This window comes from Watersipora subatra, chromosome 4 (genome assembly GCF_963576615.1).
Source record: "Watersipora subatra chromosome 4, tzWatSuba1.1, whole genome shotgun sequence".
In the NCBI taxonomy this organism is placed as follows: Eukaryota; Metazoa; Bryozoa; class Gymnolaemata; order Cheilostomatida; family Watersiporidae; genus Watersipora; species Watersipora subatra.
Genome location: NC_088711.1, coordinates 25918861 through 25941083, shown reverse-complemented (window position 1 = coordinate 25941083; position 22223 = coordinate 25918861). Strand labels below are relative to the sequence as shown.

Genomic DNA, 22223 nt, shown 5'->3' with positions numbered 1-22223 from the left:
GTGCACTGTTCACTTTCAATTACCTCTAACGCAGACTACGGTTGGCTGAGATGGTGGCATCTCAAGGCAACTGCTCGCAGTTTTGTAGTTTGTTTACATCTAAAGATGTTGCTCCAACTGGAATCTGGCACCTTGTGTACATTTTGGTTGTTTCAAATTACATATATGCCTAAAATATTGCTTGGTATATACATGTAACACTACCATATGCACACAATGAGCGGTTTAGATTTGAACTCTTTCTGTATTAATTTGACTATTTATAACGGACAAACATGACTCTTTTGTGAGTATATTGAGTAAATAGTAATTGATCGCCTGTACATAAAGAGGGTAAATATTCATAGACATAAGAACAAGCTCTTTGTGTTGGTAGTAAAATGGGTGCTTTTATTTTCGTTGTTTATGTACATTTTCTTTTCAAGTTATAGCCTCAACCTTTGTAATTTCTTAAACACCCACATGCGGTTATTCAGAAATGTATGTAAGTGTTCTGAAGCTATTTCCATGCGTTCAGACAATGGTGTGCTCCCTAGACAGCTGTTTGGTTGCGAAGTAGTCATAAAACTGCAGTCATTTCATCATTCCATCCGCCAACATATTCTACTACTCTCTTTGATTCGGCTACAACCTAAGAACACTCATGATCTGTCAGTACAACTATTGCCAGCGCCTGTCACTCTAGTTTAGTTTGACCAGTAGTGACCAGTACTTTGCCTAATAAGAAAAAGTTAAACAGGAACACTTTCTAAATTTAAGGAGTTGTTCTCTTTCTAATGGTATTCTACTGCTAAAACTCAATCACTCTTGTTGCCATTTTTTATTTATTTTTATTTAATGAGTGTGCAGAAAAGACGCACTGGTACCAGAAACATTAACTGTTCCAGCTACTGACCCAAATAAGTTGTGCTGCATGGTTGAGAGTTGGTTTCTTGACAGAAAATACAAATATAAATTTCAATGTTAGTCTTTGCTGTCGTTGATGTGTCCAGCTATTGATAGTGATAAAAATCTTACAATGAAAAATCTTCACTGTGCTGGAATAGAACTCACAGCGATTACAATTGCGTGTGTGCAAACGCATGCACCTGACCACTAGGCTAAACCATTCTCATCTTATTCAGTTTATCTAGGGTATCCTTATCGTGGATAAAGCTAAATACGTTTGGTTTATTATGAATTAATATTACCTTTTGTGTTTGTTCTTCTTTGGAAATCTGTTTTAAAAGGTATTTCAAAATCCGTACTCAATTTTCTTTATTTGTAATTTTCAATTGTGCCGTTTCAATTTCAAATTTTCCGTTACAGTGCAACTGTAATGGCACAATTTCAATTTCTGGTTATTGCGAAGGGCATTTGGTAGAAATTGTAAAACTAAAAAATTTTCGCATGGACATTCTCGAGTAGGAATTGCCTCTACATTTTCTTTCAGTTCGGTTGGACAGTACCCTTGTGCGCTTCACTAATGTATTTAATTTCGATATTGCATTTTTACGTTTGTGCCAGTATCGACTATCGAAGCGTACCAGTATAGTTGTATTTAAAATTTTGATTGATCGCTTCTGCAGCAACAGTAACTTTTTTATACACACACTTTCATGTACTCTTTGTTGTTATTAATTCAACATATTCATGATTTTGTTATCAGTTTGTTTTAATTGTATCAATTCATTTTTTATTGTAACCATTGTAACAAATCATACTTTATTTAGCCAGTACTTGCTAATTATTTCACATTTAAACACCTTTACAGTTGTTTTAGTTTTTCTCTTAATTCATTTGAACTGCACAAAACACTTTAATTATGATATGAAGTTAAAAAGTTATGATGGTACATGTTGTATATGTTGAATAAAAATAAATTTTCTGTGCAAAGACTTTTTTTTATTAACTGGGCTACGCCGGGCATTCACTTAGTATATATAATTATATTCATTTTTGTAGTTATCAACAAACACATATGTAAATAATTTAATTCACTTTTATAATGTTAATAAATAGAAGTATTGGTGATCGGTTTTAATAATTTTTATTGTGGTAAATATGAAACAGGAGACAGATTATCGACATCCTGATTATATATTAAAGGTAATATGAGAATTTAAAAAAATTCAAAAGTTATAATTTTTTTATATTTTTATTTATGCAAATGTTAAATTCAAGTTTGTCTTCCTTGGTCTGTCTTTTGCATGGCGTTAGGTTTGAGTGCTGTCGACTACACATTTTTATAGCTGCTTATACAATTGTTCGTATAAACTTTACATGTACTGCGAAAATTTGAAATGTTAGTTTTATTTTTAAAACATCAAAAACAAGAGAGTTTCCTTGTAATATTTTTTACATTATTTAAGCAAATTTTGATAAAAATTATTCTGATTTAAAATAAAGCTGTCTTTCTTGTAATTGTTTTTACAGTTTTTTAGCGTTGTTCCTGTCATACCCTTTACCCTTTATAAGGGTAAAGTGAAAATTAGTGTACATTACTTCAATTAAACTAGCTTATGAAGTCTCACAATTGTGTTTGTGATGTGGTTATTCTCAGAGCAGCATTATAAAGGTTGAGGGAAACTGGAGGCAAAATAATAAACATCACGAAACACTGGCCCTAATGTTAGTCTTGCAATGAACACTCTGAAAAAACACACTATAAGCGTCAAACACATACGCAATATTTGTCCTTGACATTTATTTAAATCAATTCGTTATTATGACGAATGTAATATAACACCTATATTTTTTTGTATTTGATTTAAATTTTTTTTTCAAACAATTTCCTTTTGATTGTTATTATTTTCTTATAGCGGTCGAGTTTTTATTACAAGTTGACCTACTTTTGCTATGTTTCTGGTTTTATTTTAAAACCTCCGCGCTTATGCTCCGGTAGCCAATCATGACAAAGCTTATGCTCCGGTAGCCAATCATGACAAAGCTTATGCTCCGGTAGCCAATCATGACAAAGCTTATGCTCCGGTAGCCAATCATGACAAAGTGACGAGTGTAAATATCAAGCACTCCTAATAAATACTCGTAGTTAGTGTCAGTTGTAACATCAGCAAATTCACCGGCAAATCTGCTTGATAATTATCCAGTGTGTCTCAGTGTTTAATCATTTCACAGCTGATATTGGGCTGGAATTGTCTAGCATTAAAAATGTATGAGTGGCAAGAAGAAACATATTATTCGGTCTAGGATGTTTTGGCGCAGATTTTCTGGCGTAGGATGTTTTGGCGCAGATTTCCCGGCGTAGGATGTTTTGGCTCAGACTTTTTAGCACTGTTATTTATATCTCAAAGAATTATTTAGGCTTATATATGATAAATAAACGATAATAACAAAAAAATGCATATCTTACACATAATATCTTTTTCTTCAAAATACATAAAAAAATAAGTTTTACGTTCACATCGCCAAAATTTGATTGAAGGATTTTGTAAACTGCATCTATCAAATATGTAAATGTAGCCATTATGTACAAATTTTTCTAGTTCACTTTTACTTAAAATTTGTTGAGCCATAAGTCATGACAAAAGATGGATAAATTCTGAACTTGTAACCTGCGACAAAAAGTCCTGTGTCAGAAATCAAGTTGCTCTGTTATGCGTTGCTGGGTCACTCACGTGCTGGGTTTTTGTGGCACCACCTTATTTACCGAGCAAACAGCTTAATAAAGGATGAGGGTATCTTAATGTCTTAATGTCTTAGTTTTGCTTTCTATTTGCACTGTGCGTTAACATGTCCACATGTTTGTACAAGAAGTTTGTTTTGATTTAACGCTAAAATCAGGTGATCGTATGACAGCAGATAATAAAAATATACACATCAGGTTGGTTAACTGGTAGCGCAATGTGGTCGCTCTATGAAACTCCTGAATCTAAACCAGCCAACTGCTTGTATCGACTGGAATCACAGATTATGGTAATGTTAGATTAATTGCAATCATTAGTAGTGTGGCAATATGGCCTGCTCAGGGGCGTGCCCAGATTGAGGTGAGCCAATCGTGTGCCACGTGAGAAAAAATGTTAGCCACCATTTGGCTCACCTCAAGCCAGTAGGCAGTTTCAGGTAAGTAAAGCTTTCCTTAGCGTATTGGTCAGGGACCCTACATGCGTGTTATTTTCATTTATAATCACGACTGGCAGAACTAGTTAAATTAGTGATGCTGCATGATTGTTATAAAAAATAGGCTCAAGGCGTATCTACCTGCAATAGTTAACCTGCATAATAAGAATCGCTCTATGTTCTTGTCACAACTAAAACTGGGTTAATGGCTAACACTTTGCAAGATTGCACAAGGACTTTTGCTAACTAGTCTTGTTTTGGCAGAGTACCAGCTCAGCTTGGGCCGCTGAGAGCACCATTTTTTAAGGATCGTGAAAGGATTTTATAGCCTGCTGTTGGTTCGCACTTGAAAGGTAAACTGCTAGTGGCTTTACCCATTTAAAAAACATAGCATGCTTTCAGCCACTCTTTAGATTAACAAATACATTTTTAATGCTTTCATGCCATTTATTGCTTGCAATTAGCATTAAAAGAATCAGCTTCTGATAACTGAAAAAGTATTAAAAGTAATGAGAGTTGCGTCTCACTTTTCTCTTAGACTACATGTAAGAGGTAAGTGCTTCAGGTACGTGCAAGCTGTTCAAATTTTGCTTGGAGAGGAATAACCCTTTTTTTCACCTTGATTATAGTATGTAACTGTAGGCGATGTATGTATGTACGTACGTATGTATGTTCGTATATATATATATAATTTTTTGTTGGCATTGGTAATCATCAACAGTTTGATGTTTTTCATTATATGCCATAAACATGCCTAAACAAAATGAGAGAACAGAAATAAGGAATTAGTGAGTGAGTTGAACATGAGTGTTTTAAAAGTTAGTAATCTAATAGTATTGCAGAGGAGTTGGGTTAGTGAATTGTAGGTTGTAGTAACAGAGAGTTTATAAACTAAATCATGCGATGGTAGATGTAGTAGGTTATTGGTTGTTACAACCTATGTAACCTATGTTGTTAGTAGGATATTTGTTATATGTGTTGAAGGATAAATACAAATATTCTGGCATAGTCTACACATGTTCTGTTCTACATTTGTGTTACAGGGTTTTGAAACCTGTAACACAATTGCAGAAACATGGTCAAAGTAATAGTAATGCAATAATGAAATGAGGAGGCCTCATGGCATTGCGTTAGCATGTGCACCTTGGTGCATCATTAAAATCGGCCCGAGTCTACAAAAATAGAGAACTAGTAAATGTTCATAGGCTTTTACTACCAACCGCCTGCCATATAACATACGTGTTTGGTATGTGCTAAAAATGTTTTAATTGGGTTCATATGTTAATCATCCTCCATTTGACCTAGCTATTACCAGTTAGATTATTTTATTGATGAATGTAGTGTGTAGAGAGAAATGCCATGTTTATGAATCATCAAAGATCATCAATGGATACTTTTATGAATCCATGTGTATCAATCATAAGCAGGAAGCAACGATAAACTTTTTCATGTGTGCTGAGAGATCGTGCAGGCAATTTGAAAGTGCCTTTAAAATTTAAGTGACCAATTCTTTTCGCGGCTCCGCCAATTATTTCCACAAGTATTTCTTCATTTTCAATGAGTTCCACGTTACAATGATAATATTTTACAATGGTTCTCTCAGCGGTCTTGACAAACCTGATGTACCATAGATTTCATTCATGATTAGTAAGCTGGGTCTAGATCAGGGCTTTCCGATGAGTGGTGCTTGCACCCTTAAGGTATATGACCTGTTATTCCTGGGGTGCAGGAATCAATCATGATGACAAAGAAAATGTATCCGTCATCACCTAAAAAAATTTGAGTTAAGATTTTATATCACTAGTCACAACCTATCAGCAAGTCTTTCATATGTTGTTGCTTTGTGAAAATGTTAGACTTTTAGAATGACCGTCCAATAACATATTGTTTTCATATACGGTGGAACTTCGGTTCTCGACCACAATGCGTTCCAAAAGGTTGTTCGAAAAACGAGTTGTTCGAGATCCAAAACAAGTTTTCCCATTAGAATTAATGTATGTAAGTTTTAATCCATTCCAAATCGATTTAACAACTGCAGTAACAACTCATAACAACGCCGTTAAACGTATAAACATGCTGTTTCCGGAGCTGCTCCGAGCATTTAATTCAAATGCGCATTCCCCAGTTTGGTCAAGAACCGAATTTTTGGTCAAGATCCGAGACAAACAAATCTCAAATGTTTTTGTCGAAAACCGAGTCAGTCGAGGACTGAAGCGTTCGAGAACCGAGGTTCCACTGTATTCCAAATATGCATGCTTTTCATCGTTTTGAGCCTTCTTAGTTTCATTGAAAACAAGAGGGTTCAAGTTTGCCTTCAGCAGTCATAGGAGTTGAACAATGAAAACTGAGGGCAGTGCTAGTCAAGGTGTGTGTTAGTGCTGCTGGTCGATTGGCAATGGTCTTTCTACAATGACATCGACAGGAGTCAGTGAAAATGGTAAAAAGCTCAGTAAAAACATTTTCAAATTAGGGACTTATATACACACATATATATATACATGTATATATACATTGTATATATATAGGCCTACATTGTATATACATATATATGTATATATGATTTTACATAAAATATTTAATTTGATTAAAACTATTTTTTCATGGTTTTGACTCTGATTACTGTGAGATGACCAATCTGAAAGGCTCGTTGACAATGCCTTTCCAATTTCTCTTAGAACGTTATTAATATGACAGACCATAACAGAACTCTGATGGCTTATAGAAGAGTCGCTGTGAACATGTAGTTATAGAAGAGTCGCTGTGAACATGTACTTATAGAAGAGTCACTGTGAACATGTACTTACAGAAGAGTCGCTGTGAACATGTAGTTATAGAAGAGTCGCTGTCAACATGTACTTACAGAAGAGTCGCTGTGAACATGTAGTTATAGAAGAGTCGCTGTGAACATGTACTTATAGAAGAGTCGCTGTGAACATGTAGTTATAGAAGAGTCACTGTGAACATGTACTTATAGAAGAGTCGCTGTGAACATGTAGTTATAGAAGAGTCGCTGTGAACATGTAGTTATAGAAGAGTCGCTGTGAACATGTAGTTATAGAAGAGTCGCTGTGAACATGTAGTTATAGAAGAGTCACTGTGAACATGTACTTATAGAAGAGTCGCTGTGAACATGTACTTATAGAAGGGTCGCTGTGAACATGTACTTATAGAAGAGTCGCTGTGAACATGTAGTTATAGAAGAGTCGCTGTGAACATGTACTTATAGAAGAGTCACTGTGAACATGTACTTATAGAAGAGTCGCTGTGAACATGTAGTTATAGAAGAGTCGCTGTGAACATGTACTTATAGAAGAGTAGCTGTGAACATGTATCGCTAGGAAACCTGTTTGTTCAACATCACAATGTTTGCTCAGATAACTTCAACTTGCAGCCTTTGAGTGTAGAGTCTAACTGCTATCAGGGAACAGGCAATAAGCTCACTGGATTGATGCTCCTTTGCGCTCTGATTGGACAAGATTTTTTGTATACATTTTAATAAATGACCAATGAAATTTTGCTCATCAATTACAACAGATACTCTCTTGTGTTAGTTAATCAGACTCCACTACTACAATCACTGCAGCTGGTTTCCTCAACCCTTCGCTCTACTAAAGGTCAGCCACAGGGATTAACAAGTAGGCAGCAGGAAATATTTACACTGAGCAGACGTACGACGGGAGTACGTTGTGTATAGCGAATTCATTAGCATTTCACCTTCATCCAATCGATCAACTAGCAATTGCGTAGTCATAGGCGTCTGCACGTATTGTGTATTTCTTGTTGGTGAGTCATTTTTGATGGTTTTAAAACCTCCTAAAGGAGCATTACTATATTTGTGAAAGGTTGAATATCAAATTTTGATTTTTACTTGGTTTGCAACTGTGCTGCTGGCTGGTTAGTTCCAATAGTATTTTTCGGGCACAAATTGTAACTCTTCCTGTTGTTGAACTCTCCCCAAACAAAAAACTCTTACATTGTTCGATGAAACGACAGAGCTCTTGGCTAAACCTTTTTTTTGACAACTGGTTTAGACCGAGTCTTGATTTGCTTGTATTTCTTTCTATCAAAATGAGTTTTTGTACAACGGTAAAATCTACAACGTTTTGTGTCTTTTTTAATTTGATTTTTATGCTTTTAGAAATTAGCTCAGATCATATTAAAATATTTTCTTCTCTGTAATCAGTTTAAGATGTATCTACACAAACTAATGCTTCTGATGTGTTCTGCACAGACCTTCAGTGACATTGTCTCTCAATCAGTGGTTTTTAAGCTGGGTTTGATCGAACCCTAGTGGTTCGGTGAGTCAGTCTCAGGGTTGGGTGGAGGTCGCTTGTAGGTAACAGCAGAAGTCACACTGATTTGCAAGGTCATGTCTTTATGAAAAGATATGTAATTTGTTGTGAGGTAATGCATTGTATCGGTTTTGTTCTTTGAATGCACAGTTCATTTTGTGTCCCTGTAAAACTTATACCTATGTCTTGAATGTGACAGAAAGTCGTATTTTATTTTTCAATAAAGAAAGTTTTGGTAAAAGCGCATATGAAACTACGGGTACGCATGAAACTGGTTGGTTCGGTACATCCACTAAGATTAAGGACCATTAATTTGGGTCCACTGTGTTAGTTTTGTTCGAAGCACTCTTGCATTGCTGACGTTTCATTGGCTAATTCTGTTAGCTACAGACATGCCATTCACATCATGAAAAGCTGCCAGAAACAACGTCACAACTGTGACAAGTTTTTCACAGCTGCTTAAATTAGAACAATATCCTTTAAAGGATAACTTCATTAGCTAATAAACAACCAGCGCTCACATTAACAAAAAATTGAGATTTTATTTAAAAAAGCATCCCGATTTTGTATAAAGTCACTAGTAATGCATCAGTATTATGTCCGTCTATGCTAAACATTGGTGCCCTGAAACATCTGTCTGTTCGGTCACGCCATTAAGTTCAAAAGCATTCAATCCTGCTAGCTGTTTTTTCATCTAGGCCTTTACGAATAACCTGAATTTTTTATAAGCTCTCAGTTGAGTTTCAACAAGCTAGAGTGCAAAGGACATTGCATACTTGCTTCTAAATTGTGTTTTATTTCTCGTTCAACAATATTAATACTAAACCTGTAAATCCTATAACCAAACATTTCTTTAAATTGACGGAATACTAAATGAACAAAATGGTACATAAGCAAATTTGTAAAAATCTCATTTATAAAAACTGTTTATAATTATGTCCCCTCGAAACTTGCAGTAGCCTAAAAGTTGCGCCACAGTTTTGTGATACAGTCAAGAAGGTCTAAATTTTGTTCGTTCCAATCTTTGCTTTGTGTGTTATACGGTGAAGCAAATGTACTATTAGAATACAATGTGTACTGTAGTTTATTTACTGCGTTCCAGGCTTATGCCAACTCTTTAATATATACTGCAGGTAATTGCGCATAGTATTAAATCAAATGTATTTTATATACCCATGTGAAAAACTAAATATTGAGTGAAAAATTGTATAAGTAATCAATAAAAAGAGATTTATATTATTATTTTATCATACAGATTAGCGGATTATGTAGGCTCGGCAATTCGGGCATTCAAAAGTAGAGTAAATGATATAAATCTCCAGATTAATGATAATCTTCAGATCTAATCTTCAGTAATCTCCAGATTAATTTACTCTAACTTACTCCAGGCATCATTTAATATAACTTTTATTTTATTTTAATTTTTTATCAGTTTGTGTACTTTCACTCAAAAACTACAATGTTTAAATGAACTTTGAAAATCTTGAGTTAAAGGTCACATTGCAGAGTCAAATATTTGCTCCAATTTTATATCATGATTAGAATAGTTTGTATGTTGAGGTGACGGTAAGATGAGGTATGTCTGTATAATATTTGACTACTAGTTTATGTAGGTGTGCCTGTAATGTTAGATAAACTACTCATGTCAAACATTAATACGCCCCAACATTTGATTGCGCATTCTGCCGATAGTTGGATCGATGAAAGATTGATTATATCTGCGCTGAAGCTACAGAAAGGATGTGCAAGTCATTTTCTTCCGTGAATTTATTATCTTTTTACCTCTATCCCACCGGTCAACTAAAGACTGCATAATTACGTTTCTTTGCTGCATCTGGTTGGTGAGTCATTTCTAGCAATTTTGAAATTTCATAAAAGAAGCATTGCTATATTTGTAAAAGGTTGAAAATTATCTTTTGCTTTCTTGTTTATTTGCAACCCTGCTGCTGGCTGGCTAGTTTCAACAATATTTTTGGGAGCGCAAATTGATGTTCTTTCTGTTGTTAAACTCTCCCCAAACAGAAAACTATTATCGTTGTTAGATGAAATGACAATGACCTTGGCTGAATCTTCCTTTTTTCGACCAAGAATTTAGACCGAGTCTAGTTTGCTTGTATTTTATTCTATCAAATTTTATTCTATCAAAATGAGTTTTGCCGTGATGGTGAAGTCTGCAACATTTCGTGTAACATTTTTAATTTGCATTTGAATTTTTTGCTTTCAGAATTCACCTCAGTTCTTATTAACATTTTTTCATTTTTGCGATCATCAGGTGAACAACCATATGCAGGACTCAGTCTCTATCACCTCTGTTTACTTGCAACGGCGTTACATGTTCACCTGATAGTCTGTTTAATAAATTATCAACCAATCTGTACAAATATTTGTCAAATGGGCAAATTCTGGGTATATTGATACATTGAAAGAAAGACTGCTTTCGGCCGTCTCAAGTCTGCATTGACTATCTTTAGCAGAAGGCCTTTCTTTACTAAATCATCTAATCAAAGCAGTGAAGGATTCCTTTATATTTTATTCAAACACTCATCAGTATATAGTGTGAGTTGTTTGAGGTTTGGATTCTGTCAGCTGTCAAAATTTAGCGAGTATAGGATTTCTGGAAAAGACTAAGAATTGCACGCTAAATATATCAGTGTAAACATAGAGTTTATCAGCAGGTGTATTTACAATGCTTGACTATAAATTATACGTTCTTATAAACAGTGCTTTCAAATGGGATGGTAGATTTGCCACCTAGATTAAGTGCTGATTTGCGCCAGGGCCAGTTGAGCCGTTTAGTAGAGGGACTAATATGCATAGCACATTGGTTAACGAATAATATGAAGTTAAAAAGGCAATGGTGGTAGGATGTGTATGATTAACGTGTATATCACATCAACCGGTACATCAAGGACTACGAGTATCGTGTACAGGACGCCAAGATAATAAACACACACATGTAAGCCAAGCTGATCAGCATACAGATCATGAGGCCGCTAGCTTACACCGCTATAATATCTGCCAGACCCAAACCTAAATGGATTCATTGTTTAGTATTGATTGCAGTGCATTAAGTTGCTACATATGGAATAGTGTTTTCAGATTTTTACCTGCTTCCAGTATACATGATGCATAATAACCAAAAAGAAAGTTTTTCTGAAACAGTAGTTTCATCATTATGGTAACTTTATAACTTATCATAATTTTTAAAACATAAAAAAGTGTGTTTGCATGTAACAGATTTATCCAATAGGATGTCGGCGATCAATGCATCCGTCAAGTATGTTTTAAGCCCATTAGCTTTTGCAGCTGTATAGTTATTGCAATTGATATGCCTTATTGAAATTTAAAAAGGAAAATTGGTGGACTTTGCAGATACTTTAGAATTGTTAGCAATTGGCCCCATAGCTGTATCACTTCAATTTAGCCCAGTCTCTACTTTTTGAGTCTGAACTCAACATGATCACTAACTAATAATCTTATTGGATAATGTATTGCCAAATCATGACCTCATTGGTTGATATATCACCAACTCATAACCTCATTAGATAGTATATCACCAACTCATAACCTCATTGGACGATATAACACCAATTCGTAACCTCATTGGATGATATATCACTAACTCAACCTCATTAGACAATATATCGCTGACTCACAACCTCATTGGACAATATTTCACCTACTCGTAACCTCATTGGATGATATATCATCAACTCATCATTGTCATACAGAAATTGCTATTGCTTTGTTGGTAAATCGAAGAATTTTTGTAGCGAGTTCTATGAATACTGTTTCGTGTAGTCGCAGTTTTCATATCTGTTTTAGCGCATATCAGTAAATTCATGGTGGCGGTATAAATATCAATCATAATAGTAATCCCGTGTTCTACATACCAGTGCTAATAATATTAAATAACACTAACTAAACACTAACTGTGAAGATTGTGTATTATTATGCTCATTTCTCATAGACTCAACCATAGAAGAAGTTATCTTTCTCCTAGTTCATATATATGAGCAATCTTTATTGTAGTAAGTAATAGCCATATTTTACAATATACTGTATATAACAATAAATTTCATCAACCGCATTGCATCATTTCTAATACGTAAATACACCGTTATCTTCAATCAGGTTGCGTGACACGTGCATCAGTTTACGGTTGGTTAGGCCTTCGGTGTTCTTATCGCATGATTGGCTGGTGCGAGTGGACCATACTCGTTAGCCGGTAATATGTGATTTCAAAGCTGGTCGTTGACCTGTGAACTCCTTTTTAGCAGACGAACACGCATCTAGCTTGCTAGTTAAAATGTACCAGTCTGCTGTACTTGCTGCTAATCATGTGCAGTATTTAATTACTAAAATAATTCTTGTTGTACAAAGTCTTAAAGTTATTTACCAGGAGACAAAAGGACTTGAAAAGGTACTAGCTATAAACCTTTATGTTATATTTTTATTCTGTACGTTCTTGTTCCTTCATTTGCCTATGGTTGTACTGTGCAAACCAGTGGTCTTGTAGTTGAAAGTCAGGTTGTGATGAATTGTAGGATGTAGTAACAGAAAGTTCATAGACTGAAGCATATGAAGGTGTCATAAAATAGAAATGATGTTTGTTATATGTGTGGAAGGATATATAAAAATAATTTAGGCATAGTTTACGCAGGATTTTGAAACCTGTACCACAATTGCAGAATTGCAAGTTTGTGACCGGGCCAAATGTTCACAGATTTTGTGATAAGACTAGGTTACAATTTCACTCTTTAATTTTCAGGATAAAAACAGAACATAACAGATGGCAAATCACGGGTAAAAAAGACAGATTTGTACTGCTATTGTTACGAACTCTGATTAGCCAGATTTTTATAAACAAACTGCATTCTATATAGTTGAATTCGGTTCTGCACAACTTCATTGCCAGCATCAACTACCGCGTGCTGATGTAATACTTTGAAGCCACATACTACTGCCCTGGAAATAGTTGACCATAGAGAGTTTTTTAAAAGTATCTAACAATGAAATGTTTATTTATATATATCAAATGTTTATTTATAAATAACATTTTTTAATACATAGTTTTCAGCTCCCTTTTGTGTACCTGCTATACGAACACCATATCTATAGGGTATCCAAAAGAGTCCCTTCATGTTTATGCCATTCACATTTTAAAAGATTTTATCAGAAACTATAGATATTTTTCTATCATTTGAGAGTTTGTTTGTTGTTTTAGGTGATTCGACTGTCAGGATGTTTCAAAATTAAAATCGTCAAAACTTGATTGCAGAAAAAGGCATGCTCGGACTTGCCGAAAAGTGATGTCAATAGTCGCGCTTCCTGTTTATAAAATTACGATGTTGTCGATTTTATTCTTCAAACATCCTGGCAGTCAGATCGCCTAAAACAACAAACAAAATCTCTAATAATAGAAAAATATCTATCCTTTCTGAGTTTGTGATTCCATCATTTGAAATTTGGCTTGAGTGGCCCTTAATGAGCTAAAAAATTGCTCAGTTATTATTGTTAGTACGCTCTTCCGAGGGAATATTAGTTTACTGTAGCTTGTGAACATATAATGAATCCATTGATTTTACATTTCATAAAATTTTAATTTTCTTGATATTTTACAATGTTATTATGTTTTACAAATTATTGAATTTATGGTTGTTCCTTTTAGAATTAGAATCTTTAGGCCTCGAAGACGAAGAGTTTCGACCGCGAAGTCGTAGCACATCAACACCTGGTAGAAGGTCAAGGACTAGCACAGCACCCACAGGCCATTCTTCCAAAACACTCAGGTACATGCCCCGTCATTTTCCCCTGAGTTGTTTCATGGAAACAATTCTGGTTTCATTGGGACACAAAGATTTATGATAATAACGAACTATTAAACAAATGAAGGTTATTTCCACATTATTCTCTTTTGTACCATGCTGCCATGAATATAGTGATATTAAAACTCATCATACTAATATAAATAAAAAGTCATTAGTTTTATATAGAGAAAAGCTAAGCTTTTAGATGCAGGTTTTTTATTCAGATGAATATTCGATATTCGGTATTTTTTATTCGATATTCACATTCGTTTAGAATACAAATGCATATATAAACACAGTAAACGAATATTTATCAGCTGAACAGACAACTTTGTTATGACATTGTCCATATTGTTGAAGCTCTGCTTGAAAAATTAATTAATTCTGAGATATGTTATGTTGGAGCCATCGGATAGTGGAGCAATATTCATAAGAGAATGCACAGTAATTCATTTATATTCTATCAATCGAAATATCTATAATAACTTCTTAATAAATGCCACATATTGCAAGCAATTAAGTACACTTGGCGTAAATACAAACAGTTATGTAAAAGTGTGTAGCAAACTACTGAAAAATGAAAATATAGGTTGAAAATTAACGAAATGATAATCAATAAAAAGGCCTTTGTATTGTTACTGTACAATAAAGACACACAAGGGAATTGTAGGCTTCGCTCAACGATAGAGATGGTGATTGAGATATTCCTTGTAACTTACCCTTGCTGTAGGTAACTTACCCTGAGCTAGGTAAATTTTAAACTAACTTACTCAGTACGCTGTTATGGTTTTTATATTTAAGTTCTTATTTTCATGTATCTTGTTAGTAAATTATGTTGATAGTGTGTAGGTAGAGCTTGATGAAAAATAATCAGCAGCGTTTTACACCACGATAAACATCCAAGTTTAGCCGAGAAGTCGTGTAAGCAGCATGAAAGTTTTCTACCTCTTCACCGAATTACTGATAGAATATTGGCTTGGACAAGACTTGATGAAGTTCAAAAAACGCAAATACGACTCGAGTTGTTTGTGCTTTTCCAAATATCTATTAGAATAAAGGAGAAGATAAATCTTCATTATTTGGCTTGTAACTCGAAATGTACATCTGTTAGTAATGTATTTGCTAGCTTTTTACTTAACCGCCACCTTAATTCGCTAAAAACATGCTGGTAAAACCTTCATGAATGAGTCAGGAACTTTTAAGCAGATATTAGCTTATCGAATATAGTCAATATCTTTTAGCCGAGTTTTTGCCTGCTGCGGAACGGTGAAAGCCTGTCCTGGACAATTGGTCTAATGATGATATGTTCAATTACATGTACAATTGATCAAAGCTAATTAATCTAAAATCAACTCAAATATACAATTGATCGAATTATCGTTAAGAATAGTTATGCCAGAATGCCAAAAAGAAGTAAGAGGCTCGCTGAAAATGGCTATACATTGCGCACAAAAGGGTTCAAAAGCATCCATTCTCTGATCTCACCGAGTCAATTTTTTTTCAACATATCAGGTCCTAAAAATTATGTCATTATCACAGTTAGGAATGGTAGGATGATACTTGTTCGGATATCCAAGTAGAGCTTATATAATATTTATGTGAATAAAAACGCTTCTGACATGCAGGCTTTCAGTGACATCACACGGTAACAAATGTTTTGCATAGGCCTGGTGTGAGGCAGCGCGTATTTAGCAACATTAAAAGGTCAGTTGGGTTCATCCTTTAAGGTTCCGCTGACTTGAGCAGCGATATATGCAGGTAGGTGGGAAGGTTGGTGACTGGGAGAACAATAGCGTACATCTACCCCTCAACTCTAGGCTGGTAGCAGCATGCCTTATCTGTATGCCCTAGTTAATCTCTACATTAGACTGCTGGATGGATATCTTTCGTACTAGCGTATATGATATACAATAAGTAATAATAAATACATTTATGACTAGCCATCTACATATAATTTTATCGCTGCCGTGTAATTAGATCTCTGGTCTGCCTGTCTGCCCTGATTAGGCATCTGATACGCTCGTACTTCATTGTGGTACGGCATAATTTGTTTGCTGATCGTGCGTTTTCCAGTTGCTTTTCTACTACCAAAGTAGAGTTATTTAGTAACTATCGCTTAAATATCGATGGAATTATAAGTTAAGGATGGTTCTAACAATGGAGCACTCTGCAGTTTTGCAGCAGTATAAGGTGGTAAAGGGAATACAGCTATACCCAAGTAAAAATGTCTTAACCATCTTGTATGTATGTTTATGTGTCTCAATCCTAGAAGTTTTCAAAATATGTAGAATGCAGTCTGTTTAGTGATATCAAAGAAACTAGATTAGTGCAGTCTATGCTGCTCCTCATAATAATAGCACAACTTCTCGGTTTCTCATGATTAACGCTTCAGAGAGGGTGTAACTCCATGAAACAGCTTTATTTTCACGTATGATCATGGACAGCCTTTGCTCGAACTTCAAAGACTGAAAGTTATAAACAGTAGCAAACCGGTTGTGTAGAAAAATCATGAAATACTAAATATTCTCTCCAGTGTTGCAAAGCTGTTGTGGCGATGATTATTTGGTTCTGACAAGCGTTTACTAAATTTGACAAACTACTGTGAAATATGACATTACGAGTTGTCAGTTGGTGGCTAGCATTGAAAAAGGAGACAATTACTAATTTAGTTGTTTTGTGCTCATTTTCAGAGCTGTCTATCATATAGGCCTACATGTGATCGCTTTGTTAAACGGTTTTGTAATTTTTTAAAAAGTAATTCGTGAATGAATTTTAAATTTATCTAATATTGATGTATAGCAGTAACAAATTTTGTAAGATCGTGATTAATTTTGTACACTGATATTAGTGAATTCACTTAAGCAAGTGACACTTGAATCAGCCAATAAGATACAAGACCTTATCTTCAGGAATACTTGATAGGGATATGTGTAGGTTATCTTTCTCTCTGTGCTTTTGATAATAGTTAGTGGTTTGGTTAGTTTGGCTTCGCAGGAAGTACTCATCTTCATGAAGCTAAAAAGAATTCAAGCAATTGCACCATTGTCAGGATATCTATAGTTTGTCGGGATATGTCCATGATTAGGTATGACCTGTTTATATCTGGTTACAACGTGGAATATCTGTACGGTATATAGATTTAGTAACAGCGATGGGTCAGCATAACACTGCGCAAGTATTGTGCTGAAATTCATTAGATTTTAATTTTTTTCTTTAATAAAATGTTTCATATTGTTTTTTCTTAAAAGAAGCACCAGACCTTGGTCTGGCACTAGTGCCAATTTGCACTAGTGTCGTTTGCAAGTAGCAGCAAAAGTCACACAATGGAGTTCTACTCCTAAGAAAGACGAAGGTTTTTGGTCTTTGCTTCCTTTGTTTTGTTTTTACGAAATCATGTGACTATGAAGCATCCGCCGTGTGCTCTGCTAGTTACAAGTACGGTACTAGTAAGGAAAGTTCAACTCGACCTGTTTATAGAATTATCATGGATGTGGACAACCATAGATAAAAATTGAGCTATAATCTACAAAACTATCATCGTCCCGCAATATTGCTGGATACCATCGCACTGAAGAAATGTCATAGGTGATAATTTAAGTGCTTCATTAGTATGTACGGGACTCTAACTCGTGGCATTTAGCGTTTGATGAGGACACCATACCAAGTGCACCATTCCACCCGTCATCTATATTTTCAGAATAACTTTTACTATAATAAGATCGGTGGTCTGCGAAGTTGATAAGTTTGTGCGTGATGGAGGAGTTACAAGAGCGGACTGCCAGAGCTCTGTGTATTACCTGCGGTTTATTTAATGTGAAAAAGGGGGACAACTCCATGTAATGTGGGGTAATTAAAGTGAGATTACTACAGGGATTATACAGGGCTGACACACTCGACATCGAGCATAAGATACTGAGGGCCATTCCACCCGTCATCTATATTTTCAGAATAACATTTACTATAATAAGAGCGGTCTTCTGCGATGTCCTCGCGGGATGGAAGAGTTATAAGAGCAGACTGCCAGAGCTCTATAATGTATTACCTACGGCTTATTTAATGTGAAAAAGTGGGACAACTCCGATCAATCTCGGGCTAAATTGGCAATCTTAGAACTTTCATTTTCCATATAAGTGTGAAACAATATATTTGATTAAAAACTCAAACATGTACGTTTGCATGCATAAAAAGACAACTGCCTTCAATAAACGCTGATCCAGTTTTATGGAAGAGGTTTAAAATAGGTGTAACATAACTCATTTAATATATTTTGTACAACTTTCTAAAGTTTGGAGTTGTGGTATTCTGTGAAAAAATGAATCACAAATGTAAGTGATCTTCACAAAAGTTCAGAATTAGTCACCTGTGCTAATTGATCTTATTCCAAAACTAATAGAATAATTCTTACTATAATAAGAGTGGTGTTCCATGACATGACAAAATTCTCGCGTGATGGAAGAGTTATAAGAGCAGACCACCAGAGCTCTACGTATGTATTACCTGCGGCTTATTTAATGTGGAACAGTAGGACAACTCCATGTAATGCAGAGGCTCAATTGGTAATCTTAGAACTTTCACTTTCCATAAAAATGTGCCATGGTCTATCCGTTTAGAAACTCATGAATGCTCCTTCACATGCATTAAAGACAACTGCCTTTAATGAACATGTTCATGGATTGTTGACGAGAAAGCGTTTTAGCAACTGTGCATTGAAAATAAAAGAAATCTGAAACAACGCTGGGCTAATCATCTATAAAATAAAACGAATTAATGCTAAGGGTTGTCTGATCTTTTTGTAATAGATAAGAGTAAACAATTCTTACTTTCCTTTTTATAGATAGTACACTAATTAACAAACATTCAAGATATATTCGTTAGCCATTCACAACTCATAACTACAGTAAATTGTTAGCACACTTTCCATCAAACACTCAGTTCTTATATATATAGCTGCTATTGTTGCTATATTGTTGCTATATTGTTGCTATAGATGTATAGCCTATCAACCTAGCACTATCTACTTGGTACACTATATTTAAAAAACCGCTGCGGTATGGGTTGGTATTGCATCATTTTTTTAGCTGAGAGTTTTGTAGAATTTTGTTAAGATAGCCTTATAGTTATTACAAAAATCAATTCTATTGCAAAGCTAAGTACTGGTATATTGTCATTATATCTACTTTTTAGAAATGTGTCAGTAGGAAATTTAAATCTATTTTGTTTCGCTCTGTATCGATATGAGTTATATAACATGTACATGTATATTGTTATGACAACAGTTCAAAGGAAGACAAATTTTAATGTTTTGTTTCTCTCAAACTTGTTCAAATATTTCCAAAGCAGCGCATACTAGATTTTCCTTAGTCATCGATTTTAGAATAATGAAATACATGCAAGATGTAACAAAACATATTTATGCTTTTAGTTCATCCGAGCATATTCATATTTTGACTATTGTAGAAGGTTCTTTTCTATCAAAGGCTCCCCTAGAAAGAAACCCCCTAAGCCTGAGTACCATAGTAATCATCGAGACAGTATAATAGACCTCATTAACTCGGTGATAGGAACCAAGCCTTCTGATGAACAAGCCATAAGCGGCAGTCAGCTGTCAGTCGCTACACCAGATACAGAAGGTTACAGCACTGACTCAGGAGGAGCCATGGAACACAGTCTAACTCAGGTGAAGTTTACACCATTGTTACATCTGAATGACCTGGAGCTATTTTCATCGTGAAATACCAAAACGCCTTTGCTTGTGTTCCTTCACGATATGGTAATATAGTTATTTATACTAGTTTCTTTTTCACCGATTGAAAGTCTGGTTTTTAATCGTTATTACTGACAATAAGGGTTAACAGTCATAGGAGGAAACTGCTGAATAATTGCCGTAGGTGGTATACCTGCTCTTGCCTCCATCAGAGGTCAACACACACACACAAACACACACACACTCACACTCACTCACACTCACTTACTTGTACACTCATTGGTGTCTGCCAATCTGGAGGTTACCTTGCATCTAACAAAGTAGGCATTGTAAATGTTTAACAAGCCAAACGTCATGGGTCCGAGCCCTATATTGGCCAATATTTTAATTGTCTCATTAATTGTATGTACAGAATTTTGTAATTGCGGAACAGTAGACACATTTAAAACAACCACTATTGTAATACAAAAATAAAATGCTCTGACATCCCATACTGCACTTTATCGTTTCTGAAATTTTAACATTGGTTCAAAAGTCACTTTTTATTAATGACGAATCTGTGAATTCTTTTAAATATATCTCATATGAAGCTGATTTCAGATGTAAGGATTTTCTAAGTAAATTGTAATCTGTCCAATGAGAGGACTACTAATTTCGACAAACCAAATACATAAATTATTTCTCACTAGTAGCCTGGCTGTCTCGACGGTTGTGCAGTATCGTTAGGTGTGCCAATGAAGCACACGGAATAAGTATGTACACAATAATGCCAAAATCCTGCAAGGTGAATGACTGGCACACAAGCTAGCGTACCGGGCTGCGAAGCTAAATGTCACGAGTTCAGATCTTGTACGATGTAATTTTTTTTCAGCATTAACAGTGGCTTCAAACGGACACAGTTTTTATTATAGTTAAGAATAGTATGCATGCACTCCTGTGCACCTTGAGGGATTGTCACGTGTAATAACTATGTGCACAATTATTCCTAGATGTGGAAAGGTGTTTGAGTGGCGCAGATGGTTGCGTGTCTGAGTGTTGAATTCGAGATCTGGTTTCAATTTCTGTGTGTGTGAAATCATTATTTCAAACGCTGTCAGCTTTAGACGTACGGACACGACTCTTATTATAGTAAGGATTTATCAGTTATAAAGACTTATGAACGAAGAGAGCAATAGCTATCATTAAGCTTGAGGATCCAGAGATATGTCAAGGACGTTAATTATTCGTGTTTATCGACATTTTGTCAGCCTGAGGACGCTGTGGATTATTCATTCCGGTTTGCGCTTAACACTTCAGTATTCTGAGACACATTTGTTTATATTACTCTTGTTTTTTATATCTGGTATGTGTACCGTTACACTTGTAATAATAATAATAGGCAGGGGCCCTCTTCAGTTGCCTAGGCAGTTCCTCTGCATGGTAGGGATCTTATGCAATTTTTGAAAGCTGAGGATAAGCAGTAAAACTAGTGAATTTAACCAAATAAATGTTATGATAATTTGTTGTTACCATAATTTGCTATGATGATTATACATGCAGGTCATATGCTGTTCTAATTTACTTTAATCAAGGAGTTTTGTCATCTTTAATAAAGAGCACAACTCTGATTTTAAACTATTTTGGCTGTTTCGCGAAATTTGGTGCCCAACAATAACAACATCCACGAAAAACTATATTTAGTTTGAAAAGCATCTCATCAGTTAGCAACTTCATCAGTTGTATCAACTTCATCAACTGTATCAACCGATTCAACCGCATCAACTACATCAACTTCATCAACTTCATCAACTGTATAAACCGCATCAACTTCATCAACTGTATAAACCGATTCAACTGCATCAACTGTATCAACTACATCAACCGATTCAACTGCATCAACTGTATCAACTACATCAACCGATTCAACTGCATCAACTGTATCAACTACATCAACCGATTCAACTGCATCAACCGATTCAACTGCATCAACTGTATCAACTACATCAACCGATTCAACTGCTTCAACCGCATCAACTTCATCAACTGCATCAACTTCATCAACCGATTCAACTGCATCAACTTCATCAACTGTATAAACCGCATCAACTTCATCAACTGTATAAACCGCATCAACTTCATCAACTGTATAAACCGATTCAACTGCATCAACTTCATCAACTGTATAAACCGATTCAACTGCATCAACTTCATCAACTGTATAAACCGATTCAACTGCATCAACTGTATCAACTACATCAACCGATTCAACTGCATCAACTGTATCAACTACATCAACTGTATCAACTACATCAACTGCATCAACTGTATCAACTACATCAACCGATTCAACTTCATCAACTGCATCAACTGTATCAACTA

General features: G+C 35.2%; 1 protein-coding gene across 1 annotated transcript in view; it reads left to right on the top strand.

Annotated features, from left to right (window-relative positions):
* Nucleotides 1-22223, top strand: part of LOC137394096 (spore coat protein SP96-like) — a 29147-nt gene that overhangs the window by 5515 nt on the left and 1409 nt on the right. Inside the window, exons 3-4 of the mRNA XM_068080814.1 lie at nucleotides 14023-14143; nucleotides 19619-19838. Of these exons, the coding sequence (XP_067936915.1) occupies nucleotides 14023-14143; nucleotides 19619-19838 (341 nt within the window). The remainder of the gene's footprint in view (nucleotides 1-14022; nucleotides 14144-19618; nucleotides 19839-22223) is intronic.